The sequence below is a fragment of the Periplaneta americana genome, chromosome 2 (assembly GCF_040183065.1).
Source record: "Periplaneta americana isolate PAMFEO1 chromosome 2, P.americana_PAMFEO1_priV1, whole genome shotgun sequence".
NCBI lineage: Eukaryota > Metazoa > Arthropoda > Insecta > Blattodea > Blattidae > Periplaneta > Periplaneta americana.
In genome coordinates this window covers 202,661,897-202,680,341 of record NC_091118.1, presented here as the reverse complement: position 1 = coordinate 202,680,341, position 18,445 = coordinate 202,661,897, and the positions used below count along the sequence as shown (strand labels likewise).

General features: G+C 36.0%; 1 protein-coding gene across 3 annotated transcripts; it reads left to right on the top strand.

Annotated features, from left to right (window-relative positions):
* The first annotated feature begins 1,775 nt into the window (after nucleotides 1-1,775).
* On the top strand, nucleotides 1,776-10,489 carry LOC138695060 (zinc finger protein 888-like). Of its 3 annotated transcripts, XM_069819411.1 has the most exons (3): nucleotides 1,776-2,050; nucleotides 6,756-6,861; nucleotides 7,317-10,489. In XM_069819411.1, exon 3 carries the CDS (start codon nucleotides 7,346-7,348, stop codon nucleotides 8,804-8,806), a length of 1,461 nt encoding a protein of 486 aa, XP_069675512.1. In that variant the 5' UTR covers nucleotides 1,776-2,050; nucleotides 6,756-6,861; nucleotides 7,317-7,345; the 3' UTR covers nucleotides 8,807-10,489. The 3 variants fall into 3 exon arrangements, with proteins under 3 accessions (XP_069675512.1, XP_069675511.1, XP_069675510.1); XM_069819410.1 differs by having other exon boundaries at nucleotides 1,776-1,980; nucleotides 6,756-10,489; XM_069819409.1 differs by having other exon boundaries at nucleotides 6,756-10,489.
* Nucleotides 10,490-18,445: the final 7,956 nt, after the last annotated feature.

Below are 18,445 nucleotides of genomic sequence, written 5' to 3'. Positions count from 1 at the left end.
CCCCCCTGTATGGGTTACGCTGCCCGTCACAACCTTAAAATTTATCTTCAAACTATAGACGGTGAAATGAGAAAGGCAGGGAATCCTAGGTATTCGTAGGAAATCTTCCCACATCCGCTTCAACGAATCCTGTCCCTTTGGTGAAATACCGCCAGCCGAGTGGTACGGATTTGTTCTTTATTGATAGCAAAACCAACTGGTGTCTGACAGCCTGGAAGCTAACTGGGTCAATCGGTGACTAAGAAGGGATTTCGAAGGAAGTGGTTATATGGTTACACGGCCCTCCATCACCAGCAACCATGCGGGTAATTCCAGAAACAATAGAAACTTGAAACTTTTAATGTGCTTAAAAAGCAAACTTTGCAGGTTTAGGATAGGAATTTTAAGTTATCTACGACCTCAGCAATGGCATCGCACTTCAATCAAAAGATTTTTAAAGTCATCCAACGAAAGTCATTGGATCTCTTCTTAAAATTATCTATTAAGTCCATCGGCTGGTAGTTTTGATAGGTTAGTATTTCATCAGACATAATTAGCAACATTAAATTCAAACGTTTGAGATGGGCAGGGCATGTAGAACGTATAGGCGAATCCAGACATGCATATAGAGTGTTAATTGGGAAAGAGACCTTTGTGGGGGCGAGACGTAGATTGGAGGATAATATTAAAATGGATTTGAGGGAGGTGGGATGTGATGGTAGTGAATGGATTAATCTTGCTTAGGATAGGGACTGATGGCGGACTTACGTGAGGGCGGCAACGAACATCCGGGTTTTCTAAAAGCCATTTGTAAGTAAGTATTTCAACAGAGCTTTGTGATTGGTTATCACATGGTGACGCGTTAAGGGAATCCATTTATTAAAATTACTGAATTTTCGGGTTTGATAAATATGATTGTAATTCAGAAAAATATTATCAAAAATCTACAAGATCTCAAACTCAATCATAATAGCAGCTGTGGTCAAAATTATATTTGAATATCTATATTTGTTTTAAAATAACGATTGAATAAAAATATATGCATAATTAGTGTACTTATTAGGAACCAATATCTCACAAAATATTAAAGCAATGAACCTAACTATTTAAAGCTTCTGGTTCATTCCAAAACTTCCAGTCCAAATAATTATATAATTTTAATTGAATTTAATTAAACAAAAAACACGTCAATTTATATATTGAGGGAGAAGTTAAAAATCAGTGTTAATTGTCCCCAGTCAAATGGCATCCCTATATTGTGATGCTTGAATCTGAAAGAGCATTTAATTAATTTAATTTACTAAATCAAATGTTCAAAATATGCTCCATTGTTGGCTAGACAGTAATATAGCCTATTTCGGAACTTCTCTACATAGCATGCCATTTAAAACAAGATAGAGGATAATAAAAGCCTTTGTTAGTTATATATGGTTTTGCTACTACCACTTGGTCTGGAGAATAGAGCGATCGACGTCTTTTGGATAATCCGATAATAGCCGAATTCCGATTCATCTTATGTCTCATTTCATGTATAAAGGGCATAAAGGGTGACATGCAAAATGTGAAGAATGGGAATGGAGCATTCCTACATCTGGCGATGGAACTTCTTTGTTAAGTTGTGAACTCATTTGTTTTGTATAAAGAAATATTTCTAAATGTAAATAGTTCATGAATAAATTAAAATGATACTCTCAAGTAATTGTGTGTAATCCTTTAAATCCAATTTGACATGTGGTAACCTTAATTTAGTGTAAAATTATATACGTTGGTAATACTGATTTCTGCTGGTTCAGCATACGCCTTAAGTAATTAAACACTTTTGTTTGTCAAATTGTTAGATTTACTGCAATTATTGATTTGAAACAGAAGCTAGTTTTCTGTCCTCGACTACTTAGTATAATGTCTACTTTCAGGAATACAGTTTGTGATACTGGAATATAAATAGGGTACCTCGTAAATTATTTCTCATTGAATAAAGTGACATTTGACAGGTTATGTACGGTATGTTCCGATCATTTTGACATTACAGTCTAAATAATGGTATTCTGTGCTTTCGGATCCCCAAATATTGGTTGGTATTGAAAGATATTCATATTAAGTGTTCAGTGACTTTAGTATCTTGTTATGATATTACTTCAGTTCTCATTTAAATGTAGATTCGTTCATTCCCTGCTGATTAATAAATCATTCGGAAACCTATGTATATCAGATCTTCACTTGATTAATTACCGATGCATTCATATAACGCAACTGATTTTTTTCTGCCTGTAATTTGCCCATATTTACAATAAGTATAATGAAGAAAGGTAGAATTTTATGCACATTAACTTACCGGTAGGGCTATAATTTTTGACACAATAAACAAGCAGATACACATTAATATGTACCGGTATATATTAAAATTACTTTCATCCATTACTGGTATCTAACCTAGTCTTTATTCGCCGTCCTTAGCAACCTAAACAATTTGTGAAATTAAAATTTTAAAAATCATTTTCTTGACAGTCAACACATTAGCAAACAATAACTTCCATACATAGGTACCGGTACATTCATTCATTTATAATTTCTTCACAAACACATTGCAAAGAAAAAGCATACAATTTAAAATGAAAATTATATACTAGAAATGGATAAAATAATGTAGGCCTGTAGCACACGAGAATAACTTTCCATTCGCGGATAAAATCTGATTTTACTCTTTTATATTAAAAATTAATATATACGGTAAGCCTATACAATGCAGATAGCTGTAGTACAGTTCTTTATTTAGCCTAACTACGCACTTCTTTCAATTAGAGATTGTTTTCAAGCAATGAAGCAATGTGGCGATAGGCCTAATGGAGCAGTGGTAAAATGAGAATGTCAGGAGGAACTGAAATACTAGGACGAATTATCTTCTATAGTTCGACCACATCTCATAGGATTTACAGAGGCATAAACCCAGAATTACAGCTCTATATATTTTGGTGAATTGTAAATACTGTGAAATGGGTAAACTTCAGCATTATCTCATTTATGTGGTATAAAAAAAATAAATTGGTTACTACTTACAAATTCATGTTAATGGTTGTTAATTTTGTTGTCTATTGCAGAGACATACTGTGTTACTATTGACATCAACAGAATATTTGCATGCCACATTGCAATCTTGTTTTAAACTGTTTATTCTGAAAGTAGCAAGAAACGACACACTAGCCACAAATGGTACCTGCACTTTATCAATTTGTACAACAGACTGTAATAATCATACATCAATTTATTTACCGGTAGTTCATAAGGAATTAGAAATGAGACGACTTTATCTCGTATCAAAATACATTGTACAAACAAATAGAATAGAGTCTGAAATAAAGTTGATTACCGTAAACTGGGGTTACTTTGAACACAGAGGAAACTTTGAACATTTTTTCAGAAAATCATAATTAGGTTTCTACATGCTTCACTTGTTATAGATGGAGGTAAATTTGGTATGAGAATGATTTTTATGATATTCTACCTCCGTCTATAACAAGTGCAGCATGTAGAAACCTAAATATGATTGTCTGAAAAAATGTTTAAAGTTTCCTCTGTGTTCAAAGTAACCCCAGTTTACGGTACTTGTTGCAAGTAGTGTGGGTGTATTGACATCTTAATATTTCACACTTGCAACATTTTATTACAGTTACTGTACCTCACACTTGTACTGCAGTTTTACAGATAGTTTCAAAAATAACTTTTCATGTAAATGCAAGCTATAAGCCTATAATACGGTTGACCTACTGAATTATTAGTAATACTGAATTAAGAAAATGTTGTAAAATATCTTAATTTTGTTGTCAGAAAAATTGTGGCTTCTGTATTAACTGTTAGGTATGAATTTTGTAAAAAGAAATAATTAAAATAGCCTAAAATTAAAATTGTTAGCCGAGTGGACAGCCCTAGATAGTACTGAGACCAGAAAACTGTAAAAAATTGTTTTATAAGTTAGACCCACATTCACACGTTATACAGGGTGATTCACGAGGATATACCTTCCCTTAAAGAGCTTATTTCCGAAGACATTCTGAGCAAAAAAAGTCATATAAACATTTGTCCTAATCTCAATATTTTCAAAGTTACACTAATTTGAAGTTGTTTGTAAAATACCATTATTCTTGAGTTTTAAGGGTGTGTGAATCGCCCTGAGTGGCGCAGTTGGTATAGCGGTGGCCTTCTGTGCCCGAGGTTGCGGGTTCGATTCCAGCTCAGGTCGGTGGCATTTAAGTGTGCTTAAATGTGACAGGCTCATGTCACTAGCTTTACTGGCATGTAAAAGAACTCCTGCAGGACAAAATTCCGGCACACCAGTGATGCTGATATAACCTTGGCAATTGCGAGCGTCGTTAAATAAACCATAATTAAATATGGCAGTGTGTGAAAGTTCGGTACTTGCTCTCTCAGAGTAAAAATTACACAGTTCTTCAATTTCCGAAAAATAATATTAACTATTAAAATGTTCAATGTTCCATTTTTGCACATACCTTGCTTATAAGAGTTGTTGGAAATGACTTCCCTCCACTGTTAAACATGCATTTACACATAAATGTTTTGTTCCAGGATCCACCCAATTTCTCTTGTGGTACTGTCATTCATTCCTGAATTGTGTGCGAATTATTTTTATAAACTTTATTTTTTAAGTTACGTACCCTATAAATAAAAGTCGCCAGCAAAAAATGGGGAGATCTTGGAGGCCACAACTCTTTACTTATATTCCTATTTTCTAATATTTCCTCTATATAATCCAGTGTCTCATCTGTGGTATGTAGAGTAGCCGAATCCTGTTAGAAATATGTGTATTGACACTTGATGTCATTCAATTGTTCAACAAATGGCTTTAGTACTTATATGTCTGACTTGTATTTCCGGGCATTGTGTCATCAAACAGTATAGGTTCTACTTATTCTTTAAGCACTTGCAACACACCACGTTTCATGTTTGTTCTTTTATTTAATCCCGAACCTGTTTCCCTGAACTTTTTATGAGGTTTAATACAGTAGCGGCTCGCCGTCAAAAAAATAGGTGAAGTGCTGTTCACATAAACAAATGCATGAACAGTTTTACCAATATAATGAGTAGGCCTACTATTCGTAAACTACGTACAATTTTACTAGTTCTAGAACACATGCAAACAGGAAAACTAATTTATTTGAGGACTCACTCAATTTCTTGCAGACCAAGCCAATCCTCCTATTTTTTAAAGCAGCGAACTTCGAGTGAAATTTTCAATATTTTCAAACAGAAAAGCTTCTTTCATCGAAAGAATTTTTAAAGTTATTTTTTACAACTTCTTTATTTTCCTAGCACTTTTGAAAAAAAAAAAACAAACAAATGGAACTGTAAATCATCAAGAATTTAAAACATTTTTTATCCTCATATTTAAGTCTACAAAACGACATTTCTGATAAATTACAACTGTGTCATTTTCGGGATACATGTTTCGCAATCATTTATCAACATTTTCTATGTATTGGTCCTACTCGTATTTGTATAATAGCACTATAATAATTAAACATGTAATATACACTTAGATGTAGGATGAGTACACTATATACACTTATCACTAGTACACTCTAAATACATTAAATAATAAGTTAATATATACGTACACACTATTAAACTACATGTATACATTTACACGCACGTTAAACTTTCAAATACAAGAGCTCGAACAAAACTGGTGAGCTCATGAGAAAAAACAATACACGCCGCGGAAAACAACTTTTAAACTTTGCTAATGTATGTGTGGTGTATTCCTGATAAAATAATATAGAGCCAGCTAATTTACCACTGCAGGGGTGGCTGCTAAGACACAGGGAATGAGAATACTATTCTCGAGTCAGGTAGTACATACTGTAAAATTTCACAGCCCTTAAACAATAGCCCCCAGCCTTGGAGGCCAGTTTCAACCCTTTTCTATTATTAGTACCGTTAGATCTGCAAACTGGTTACTCCACCTACAAGTCTGACAGTTCTCCGTAACTGAAAGACTCAGAAACGCACTTCACTCATACAATCTTTCCTTAGTGCGTGACGTCACGTTACCATGGAAACCAAGTGCTGTATGAGAATGGGAACCCAAATAATTTCACTTCTACAGTATTGTAAGTTCTAATAGACACCGCTCGGCGCTCGTAACAGTTGACATTATTCTATTCAGCGGATGATTACAGGTACTATTTATACAACTAAACACTGTTCATAACGACTGAAAAGAATTTTTTTTATTTTAGAAATATGGTACCGGTAATAACTAGAATTAATTATTAATACGAGATAAAATTGTGTTTTACACATAAATATGTAAAGGAGCACTTCACCTACTTCACCTGAATAACCGCCCCTGGTTTAATATTGCGATTCTATGCAGAACAAGAACACCTGGGGATTTCCTACTAAATTGCCTTCTTTCTTTCCCACAATCACTTTTCGTCACAAAAGTCTCCACCATAAAAATTCTTTGCAGCGTCTTTTTAACTATCTTCTAGTTGGTTCATAGTTAATTGTAAATTGTTAATTGATGTCTGTTGGCAGTAACGTATCATTTTGTTTTCGTGACTAATTAGCCAACTTTAAACTTTTTTTTACAAAAAACTGTTAACTGTTTATTTTTGATCAGTTAACCTCCTTCAGGTTAAATTAATTTAAAAATATGGTTAACCGATAACCTGTTATTTTTTAATAACCTCCCATCCCTATCTGGTATTACACTTAGCCCACTTTGGGTTTAAGAGTTTTCAAACTATTTCTGTTTTCAGATCTCGAGACAGAAGCACAGCAATTCTAACTCTGCCCATATAGCAAAATGAAAGACATTTTCTACAGACTTGAAGAGAATTTTTCTTTTCTTACATAACAAACCAGGTAATGAGATTTTTTTTAATTGGTGAAAGGAAGGTTATACGTAAAAATGGAAGAGACAGGTTTGATGACTCACAATGCTAGCAATATGTATCATAAAAGCTTAGAAATTCCACCACATATTCAGAACAGTTTCTTAAATGAAAGTAATCAGAGAAGTGTTGCCACTAGTACAGACTACATACGCGATATGCAATATGGGGAAGTCGGTGAGTCACTCGGAATGGTACTGGGGTTCGATGATATATCATCATATAAATTACATAAGCTAAAGAACGCGAAGAAAAGTTCCCCAAAATTACCCATAGATTGTACAATATGTAAAGAATCATTTACTAAAAAACTTGAGTTGGACATACATTTAATGTCACATAACGAGGAACTGTATAAATGTCCTATTTGTCAGAAATCATTTCCAGACGTTCATTTAATGCAAAGACATGTGGCGTTCCATACAGGAAGTGAGTTACATCAGTGTCCGGTGTGTATGAAGTGTTTTACTCGGAAAGGTCTCTTGAATCGCCATATGACAATACATACTGTGGAGAGGCCCCATCACTGCATGGTTTGCAAGAAATCCTTCAAGAAGAAGGGCGACTTACACATCCACATCAAGAACTGTCACTCTTCTACAATACGACACGAGTGCTCGGTTTGCCATAAGACTTTCTCTCGACGCGACACCATGCTTCTTCATATGCGTCTTCACTCTAATGATAAACTCTTCCAGTGTCCTGTGTGTTTGAAGTGTTTCCCCCAGAAGTTCCATCTCAATAGACACGTCACTGTGCATTCGCAAGAGAGACCTTATCCGTGCTACGTCTGCAGTAAATCGTTTAAGAGTATATCAGAGCTGAACATCCATACTGAAATCCATTACAGCGACAAGAGACATAAGTGTCCTGTGTGCGATAAATTATTCTCCAGGCAGGATAGCATGCGCCTGCACATGAAATTGCACACTGGGGACAATTTATATAAATGCCCCATCTGTTTTAAATGTTTCACGCAGAAGTTTCATCTGAACAGACATAGTCTCGTGCATTCTGATGAGAAGCCACATCAGTGTTCCGTTTGCAGTAAAATGTTCAAATGCCAACGAAACCTCGAAATACATTCAAAGACTCATGTTAAAGAGAAACAACACGAATGTGTCATGTGCAACAAAACATTTGCTCGAAGAGATACGATGCTTGTGCACATGAGACTTCATACTAGAGATAAGCTGCATAAGTGCTCCATCTGTTTCAAGCACTTCCCTCTAAGAAGTCATTTAGTGAGACATTCAAAGATACATACAGGCATTCAGCGTCATCACTGTCCGATATGTAACAAAGGTTTCAGGAGTAAATATTACCTATCACAACATGCCAGATTACACACGGACAGTCAACCGTTTGAATGTTCTGTTTGTAAGAAAACTTTCAGCATAAAGCAACATCTCCAAGGCCATGAGAAGAGTCATCTCAGAGAAAAGGCATCTACAACGCCTTCGGAAAAGCCCATGGTTACGCATCTCGACAATTTATCAATCCCTCTAATACAGAATTCTCTTATAGATAAATCAGTTGCACCATATATACAGTTACATAAACCACCATTAACTTACATACCAAAATCAGACATATCTTATGCAGACAAGTTGCATGTGCCATATTCTGAGAAACCTATTTCGTACAGTGACAAACTTGATATTCCATATATGGAAAAGGCAGCAGTCCCTCTATTAGAGAAATCTGGCTTGTCTCTCATGCAGAAATCTTCAGAGCAGCTCTCAGAGAAATCAGCAATACCTTTGACAGAGAAATCTGTCATACCTATGATAGAGAATTCTGTTGTAACTTTTATAGGTAAACCAGATATCCCTCTTGTAGAGAACTCTTCTGTATCTATGTTACAGAAGGCTACTGTGCAACATATTACAGATCTCCAACCTCCTGCCATTTGAATGATCTCAGCTTTTTAGAACTAGTGTTCCAAGTGCAATATGCTTCAGTGGCGAGGCTGATGGTTTGGTACTGAGTAAACTGATAAGTCTTGAAGGTTAGTTGGTAACGTTTCGCCTGTCAGATACTATTCATTCATCTTCTTGCATCCTAGTATAAATCTCGCAACTGTTTTTGCGAAGAACTACGTCCTTTTTCGAGTGTGGGTAAGAGAGTACTTAATGAGTTTCAGATGTCCCAAAAATGCAAAATTTGAAACACTCGCTGCACGCAAACTACAAGAGCTATGTTAATTATTTATTTACAGTTAGATAGAGGACAGACGTCACTTCTTCACAATATATAAACCAGTTGGACTAGATGGATGAGGGGCATGGCGAAATGACCATCTTTAGCAACCTCAGTGGGGTAGCGCTGTATGAGTCAGGGCTGATTGCGGCAGTGTGACTTAAGATACGGAAGCGAGCAGTATCTCATTCTGTAGCTTAAATACAACGCTATCAGTGGATGTCAATACAATTTATCTGCGAATTAAATTACGAGACCCAGTTTGTGAGAGCAGTGATAAAGATCTCTAAACATGCCCAAGAAACTCGGAGCAGAATACCATCACGACTTGCACTAAAAGGGTTTGCCGAGGGTACAATGATTCAGAGAGAGCTCTGTGTGTAATCTGCCATGTTGTGTGCTGTTATTAACACTTTTATCTCATATGTTGTACCAAAGAAGTAACAGTAATTTCGGATTTATATTAAGCACGGGACAGGAAGAACTGCATGAGTTATCAGGTGATATATTTATTTCTGCTCATGCGATACTCAGCTACTACTTTTAGCTTTAAGATTTTATTAGGTAATTTTTACTTGTTTCCGAGCATGTTTATGTTAGTCCTCTTTCACACAACATCATAAATTATTATTAAGCTCAATCCAAAGGTCGACCTAGTTGGCGAGTTGGTATAGCGCTGGCCTTCTATGCCCAAGGTTGCGGGTTCGATCCCGGGCCAGGTCGATGGCATTTAAGCATGCTTAAATGCGACAGCTCATGTCAGTAGATTTACTGGCATGTAAAAGAACTCCTGTGGGACAAAATTCCGGCACATCCGGCGACACTGATATAACCTCTGCAGTTGTGAGCGTCGTTAAATAAAACATAACATCAATCCAAAGCCACTCCTGTACACTTTTAACACACAGAGGTCTCTGGTTTCAGTCAGCAATAAACACAGCATGAATAAACTTAGGTACTGGTCCGAAATTTTAATGAAGTGATCCCATTCGTCTCTCTGATTAACTCGATAGAGGTCGCTATACACAGTGTCGTTCGGGTGCTCGCATACTCAGTATTTTGCTGAAGTTAGTGTCACATTGGATTTTATTTGTAAGAATGTTCAGAGCCTGGATGAGATACCGAGTTGAAGTGAAAAACGTGTTTTCTTAAGACTTGGAACTTTCTTTTGTTGTATCATGATATAGCCTATAGTTTCTTTGAAAAGAATATAAATATCAGATTTAACAATTCCCAGTCCTATTTATGTTCAACTGGCTTTTGTATTGTAAAGTACATGTTTTTATTTTATTTTAGAAAGGAATAAATTGTCTGACGAAATACGAGACGCGTCCATAAAGTAACTTTCCCACTCCTCCCACAGCTAGCAAACCATATGTTACGCGAAGCGACTGCTTGTACGTGATAGAGTAATGTCTTGGCATGGCACATGCACTAGCAGAACTTACCGAGTGCTCTCAGTAGCTTCGTTGCATTGGTTGAAGATGACGCTCCTATTCCAGCTCCTGCCACGTGTGAAATGTGATCAGTGATAAAGTTTTTGAATGCACATCACATAGCGCCAATTGAAATTTATCGTCATCTGTGCCAAGTCTATGGGCCTAACGTCATGAGCAAGCAGATGGTGCGTTGCTCAACAAGGTCGTCTGTGATGATGGCTGGCCTCCCACTGTGCTCCTCGTCATGCACATTTTGGTGTCCTACTGAAAATTGTCTACACCAGCAACGAACCATCTGCTTGCTCATGACGTTAGGCCCATAGACCTGGCACAGCTGACGATAAATTTCAATCGACACTATGCTCTGTGCATTCAAAAACTTTATCACTGATCGTACTTCACACGTGGCAGGAACTGGAATAGGAGCGTCCATCTTCAACCAATGCAACGAAGCTACTGAGAGCACTCGGGAAGTTCCGCTAGTGCATGCGCCATGCGAGGACATTACTCTATCATGTATACGCAGTCGCTTCGCTCAACATATAGTTTGTTTTTATTTTATTTTAGTAGGTTATTTTACGACGCTTTATCAACAGCTCAGGTTATTTAGCGTCTGAATGAGATGAAGGTGATAATGCCGGTGAAATGAGTCGGGGGTCAAACACCGAAAGTTACTCAGCATTTGCTCATATTGGGTTGAGGGAAAGCCCCGGAAAAAACCTCAACCAGGTAACTTGCCCTGACCGGGAATCGAACCCGGGCCACCTGGTTTCACGGCTAGACGCGCTAACCGTTACTCCACAGGTGTGGACAACATATGGTTTGTTAGCTGTGGGAGGAATGGGAAAGTTACTTTATGGATGTGCCTCGTACCTATATTCAAGGGAAAGTTTAGTAACTTTTAAAGGGAAATAATAAACCTGTTTTAAGATTAGAAATTTATTGGCTTTACAAAGACATGACAGGAATTATTCCATCATAACTGAGCTACTCTTCTGACAAATATTTTCTGTGCAGAATACTGTGTACTGTTCGAAGAAAATTCTTCTAGCAGATAATAGACAACACTTACAAAGTCGCTAGAGAAGGACAAACTTATATCCTTTCCATTTTGATGTGATTGTCATTTGAATTTGATACTGAGCAAAATGCTCATATAATGACCAATGTTGGGTTAAATACGAGTATTAACACTGAAATGAGACAGTTTGTGAATAAGAAAGGCTTGGATATTAAAATGTGTGGAAAATGAATGATACAAGAAATTGTTACATTTAAATTTGAAATGTATCATTAGGCTATTATTACTGTTTTTTTGGTAGATAGACTTAAACCTGAGTACCTTTCAAGATGCTTCGCCACTGTATGCAGTATTAATGATATTATGTATTTCAATGTTACTACATTCAGTATTTAGATGTTGTTAAGATAATGGATAGAAAAGAAGTCATTCAGAATATTTTAAATCAAAAGTGTTTCCAAATGGTATGAAATTGTTGAGATATTTATGACATTATTTTTGTTGTTATTTAAGATGAATTATTTTGTGAAGCTGAGGTGTGCCATGAAAACACTAGTCAAGATAGCGAATTTAGGGAATCAAATCCTCTATGAGTGATGTTAAAGTAAAAAGAAAAAAAAAAGTACCGATAGCAGTTTTGTCTTTTTCTTTTTTCGTTCTTTTTTTTTTTAAGATACAATTAACGAAGTGGCTCGAAGTCAAAGACTTAGTTTGAGATTATGATCATACTAAGCTTGTATCACTCCTTGTACGATTCTAAAACTTATATAATATGTATATTTTATATTATATCTTATTTCTATATATTATAAAGACAAAATGTAGATAACATATGAAACATATGTGAAATTTCACTTTAATTATTTTATCATTTTTTAGATACTGGTACCTGTACTAATACAATTGTTAAACGAGGTTAAATTTTTAAGAGAAAGAGTAATTACAACTTGTGATAAAATTATGTTTGCGTATTTTGAAAATAACAGAAAGATCACAACCTAAAATTGAAGATAAAAATTCAGCGTGTCTCTAAATTCGAGAAATTGACTCAAGAAATTAACTAATCTTTCAACAAGTAGAAACACGGTACACAATTATTCAAGATAGCCATACCCGTGCGCTCCACTGCACCCCGTTAGAAATAAATATAAAGTAATTATATAATTAAAATAGGACATTTGATTCAGGGAACATTCGTGTTTGATAGAAGGATAAATCGTTTATTATGTTACTTGAATTGTATTAAAAAAAAAATTAAAATGCGATCATTTTGATCCAGAGACGACTCATTTGGTCATAAAAATTATTTTAGGATATACAGGAAACGAATGCCTATCAAATTTTCTGGGCATAAGAAGCTATTTTAATCTTACCTGTCCTCGATTCACTCAGAAGTTACTGTAATAACATTATAACATTATGTCCATCTAGAGAAACTACACTTTCAAATAGTGAAATAATAATTAATTATACAAATCGGTTAATTTAGCTTCCGATATTACTTCATACAAACACAGAAACATTCTCTGTAGGCTATGTTTCATAGCTTTCGATTGTTGTTGTCCAAAGCCCCTTATAGACGAAATCATTTGTTTTTTTATTTCATTACACCGCCTTAGATGGCATTGTTATTGTAATTTTGAAACTCATTTATCTCATTAAATATCAGTCCTATCAAAATTTTGCATGGAATAAAACTTATCGGAAATTATTGTTAAAGAAACTTTTGTTATGTAATATTTTTCATGAAAATTAATAATAAGGGAGATATTTCAATTTATTTAATTCAAGCCCCCTTATAATCTCCCTTTTAAATAAAATACCGGGTATATCCTAAATTCTAAGTTACAACGAACTTAATTTATATTCCAATTTTCATATAAATCGGTTCAGCCATTATCACGTAAAAAGGTAACAAACATCCAGACAGACAGACAGACAGACAGACATACAAACAAAAATTTCAAAAAAGCGATTTGCGGTTTCAGGGCGGTTAAGTATATATGTTAGGACCAATTATTTTTGGAAAATCGAAAATTACCAGAAAAATTTCGGCTACAGATTTATTATTAGTATAGATGTGATGCAGGGCACGATTATTTGGCAGAAACATTTAACACAGTTTGAATGTATTTACCTCACTGCTGGAGCAAAATAAGCATTAGTTCGAGTGGTAAATATAAAATAATCTTAATAACCGTTGCTTTTGCTACCAATAACTCGACAGCCTTTCAGCATTGTATAATTTGAATCCATCTGAATCTGTATCGTCAAAATTGGTAACCGTAAAACCTTATTCTCACCTTGTAAAATAAATAACATGTATTACCCATAGTGAGATGAACAATTGTTTGTATGCATCTGAAGTCTGACTAGTGTAATATGTAGCTAGTGGGCGATTTATGCAATGGAGGGAGAAAAGAACTGGCCACCCTACCCCATTATCTCCTGGTGTAGTTACCTCATAAGTGGTGCCTTCTTGGTATCACTTGTGAGGTTCAAATCTGTCTTCGGACAGTTGTCTAAACAATAATAACAACAACCCATAGTGAAATTAATATTCATAGTATCCATATTTCTAACTATATACAGGACATATCAAAAGTCCGGTAACACTTTCAATATTTTATTACACAAAAAACTACTAATGATAGCACTTTCAAACACACGTCAGTTTAAACTCAAACTCTCAAAGTTCGTTTTACACCTTACAGAGATTCAATGTGTGAACCACGAGTGACTCGGCAGATGTCCAAACGATAATCAAACTCTTCCCATATCCTTTTCAACATATCCTCTGTGACTGTGGTGGCAGCTTCTCGAATTCTGGTTTTTAGTTCCTCTAAATCACGTGGCAAAGGCGGTACAAACACACGGTCCTTTAGGTACCCCCATAGAAAAAAGTCACATGCAGTCATATCGGGTGACCTTGGTGGCCATGTCATGAAACATCTGTCCCTTACTCCAGCACGTCCTATCCAACGATCAGACATCTCCGTATTCACGTAAGCACGAACTGCATTGTGGAAATGTGGAGCCCCATCTTGCTGAAAGATGAAATCGTCATCGAGATCTTGTCTAAGTTGAGGCACCAACCATTGCTCCAACATGTCCAGATATGAATGTCCAGTCACAGTAGCCTCAATGAAGAAGAAAGGTCCGTACAGTTTTCGTTGTGACAATGCGCAGAAAACGTTCACCTTTGGTGAATCACGCTCATGTTCAATGATTCTGTGAGGTTTCTGTGTACCCCAAACACGACAGTTGTGCTTGTTAATTTTCCCACTTGTATGGAATGTCGCTTCGTCACTGAAAATTAAGCAGCTGAATAAGTCATCGTCATCTGCTGCCTGTTGTTGTAGCTGATGATTTCATCTTTCAGCAAGATGGGGCTCCACATTTCCACAATGCAGTTCGTGCTTACGTGAATACGGAGATGTCTGATCGTTGGATAGGACGTGCTGGAGTAAGGGACAGATGTTTCATGACTTGGCCACCAAGGTCACCCGATATGACTGCATGTGACTTTTTTCTATGGCGGTACCTAAAGGACCGTGTGTTTGTACCACCTTTGCCACGTGATTTAGAGGAACTAAAAACCAGAATTCGAGAAGCTGCCGCCACGGTCACAGAGGATATGTTGAAAAGGATATGGGAAGAGTTTGATTATCGTTTGGACATCTGCCGAGTCACTCGTGGTTCACACATTGAATCTCTGTAAGGTGTAAAACGAACTTTGAGAGTTTGACTTTAAACTGACGTGTGTTTGAAAGTGCTATCATTAGTAGTTTTTGTGTAATAAAATATTGAAAGTGTTACCGGACTTTTGATATGCCCTGTATCATGGTATTAATATCAGTTCCATTTTCATTTAAAAATTAAACTTGCATGTTATTACCTAGAACCTTCAAGAAATTTTCTATATAACAGTAGTCATAAAACATGTATGTAAGCAACAGTTTTGATGTTGCAGCAATACATTTAAAATATTCTTTATGACGTCATAGTATTTGAAAGCTAATATTAGCTGATAATAGTACAGTTATTATAAACGTCTGTCCACCTGTCCGAGAGAGTGAGCATTTGAGTAGTATTGTGTTCTGAATGTCGAAAGGTGTAACAATATTATATAAATTATTTGTACAAATTGTAACTAGTTGAATAATAAAATGTGCAGTTATAGTGTTGAGATCTTATTTATGATTTTAGATATGCTCGAAGTTCAAGATGGTGCGAAATTTTCGTGTTCTCTCTCAATATGAGAACTACATGTACAGAATGTCTCAAGAGGAAAGTAAAATACTTCGGGATAATGTAGTTTGGGTTAATCTACATCTACAGTATTTAACCTGATACCGGTATACCTCTGTCCAAAATGTAACGGTTGGGAAATTATTGATGGACGAACTTTTAAATGGAGGTAGGCATTATAGACGTATTTATACGTTTTAGAACATTGTGATATGGTACATTATGGAAATGCTGCATCTTGTGTTGTCCCAATAAGTTTATTCCATAATTGTGTACAAACTTAGCAAGGAAATAAAATAATTACACAAAACAAATTACTAAGGTTGCCCTTCTTATTGATTCCACGAATTGTAAATTCATATCAGGTACTGGTACTGGTTCTCTTTCCAATCTCAATTAAATACTTGGTACCAGTAACTTACTAGTTTCAGATAACATCTGGTAAACTCGGGAAAACATACAGCTAGATGGAACTCTTCGATTGGGAAAACATCGTCTGTATTTCTCAGCAGCTAATGCATTTCCATCACAAAATCCATAAGGAAAAAGCATATCTGCATATTCATTATGCGAATACACGAATTAAATGTCAAGTGAATGTGTATTCTGTTGTGTGTGTTGCACTGGTGTTGTGGAACTCAGATGCTACCATATACAGAAGATCTGGAATAACACATGAAGTTTAGTACATGGAGCCACAAGATGTGCCAGTATTTCTTCTCTTAATTTCTCCCCAACCGTTAGACTTCGGACATAGGTATAGGTTAAATCGATGTAGGTTAACTCAAATTAACCGTATACAGAAGATCTGAAATAACACATGAAGTTTAGTACATGGAGTCATAAGATGTGCCAGTATTTCTCCTCTTAATTTCTCCCCAACCGTTAGACTTCAGACATAGGTAAAGGTTAAATCGATGTAGGTTAACTTAAATTAACCGTATACAGAAGATCTGGAATAACACATGAAGTTTAGTACATGGACTCATAAGATGTGCCAGTATTTCTCCTCTTAATTTCTCCCCAACCGTTAGACTTCGGACATAGGTATAGGTTAAATCGATGTAGGTTAACTCAAATTAACCGTATACAGAAGATCTGGAATAACACATGAAGTTTAATACATGGAGTCATAAGATTTGCCAGTATTACTCCTCTTAATTTCTCCCCAACCGTTAGACTTCGGACATAGGTATAGGTTAAATCGATGTAGGTTAACTTAAATTATATCATCCCGAAGTATTTTACATTCTTCCTCAGACACCCAGTATAAGCACCATCATCATGGAATACAAGGAAGGGATGTGTTAACAAGAGTCGACATTTTTGTTCTTCTCTTAGTTATATACGTGTCCATCTTGAATCTTGCGTACACTACTTTTAACACAATTACAAATGATTGATGAATTGGCAACTTACTTGTGTTAATTATATAAGCACGATTATATATAATTAACACAATTAAGTTGCCAATTCATCAATCATTTATATATGTGTACCTATTTAATTATGGGTATATCTAGTAGTAGAATATGTAACTATATAAAAGCTAGATTCTATGCATTACGTCTTTGCATTTTCCTAAACTTTCTCTTTAATGTAATTATTACCGGTATAAAAATAAAAGTGAATATCACATCTGAGAAGAGTCACCATAGAGATAATTTGCCTAGTTCACTCTTTGATACCATACAATTGCTGTTGAAAAACATTTTCAGTATGTGAATTCGATTCCTGCTTGTTTATTAAAGATGTGATGTAGAATCATGGGTTTACATTCACAATATACAATGAGACAAAGTGGGCGTACCTCCATATATTATTTCACTTACTTTGTGAATGTTGGTACCCCCATGTTTACGTTGGTACCATGCTACCAGGGTAACCGTGCCGTTATAAACAAACATGGCTGACCAGAATCCATTTACGATTCATCTTTTCCAACCGGTGGATTGAAAGAGGATCTGCAGATGATCAAGCTCCTTTTGCCTGGCCTTCAGAAAGTCCCGACCTCACAACAGCTGATAATGTTCTCTGGGACTTCATCAAGGACAAGTCCACACCTGTGGAGTAACGGTTAGCGCGTCTGGCCGCGAAACCAGGTGGCCCGGGTTCGATTCCCAGTCAGGGCAAGTTACCTGGTTGAGGTTTTTTCCGGGGTTTTCCCTCAACCCAATTCGAGCAAATGCTGGGTAACTTTCGGTGTTGGATCCCGGACTCATTTCACCGGCATTATCACCTTCATCTCATTCAGACGCTAAATAACCAGAGATGTTGATAAAGCGTCGTAAAATAACCTACTAAAATAAAAAATAAATCAAGGACAAAGTGCGAAGTCACCGCTATAACACAACGGAATAATTACGAGCAACTGTGGAAGATGTCTTCAATGAAGCGACCCTTGATTGTCTCATCAAAACCTCTGCCAGGACATGGCGCAGAATTCAGTTGTGCTATGAAAATGAAGCTCTTCTTACTGATGTCTTGGATCATTAAACTATCAGATACATGTCCATATCAATCAATCAACCATATCCATCGTAATACATGGGGGGTACGCCCACTTTGTGGCCACATTGTAGAAAATTCGGGAAATCTGTTTTATGACCCTGTAAAGTTTCAGCTTTGCTAGCCAGAATTCT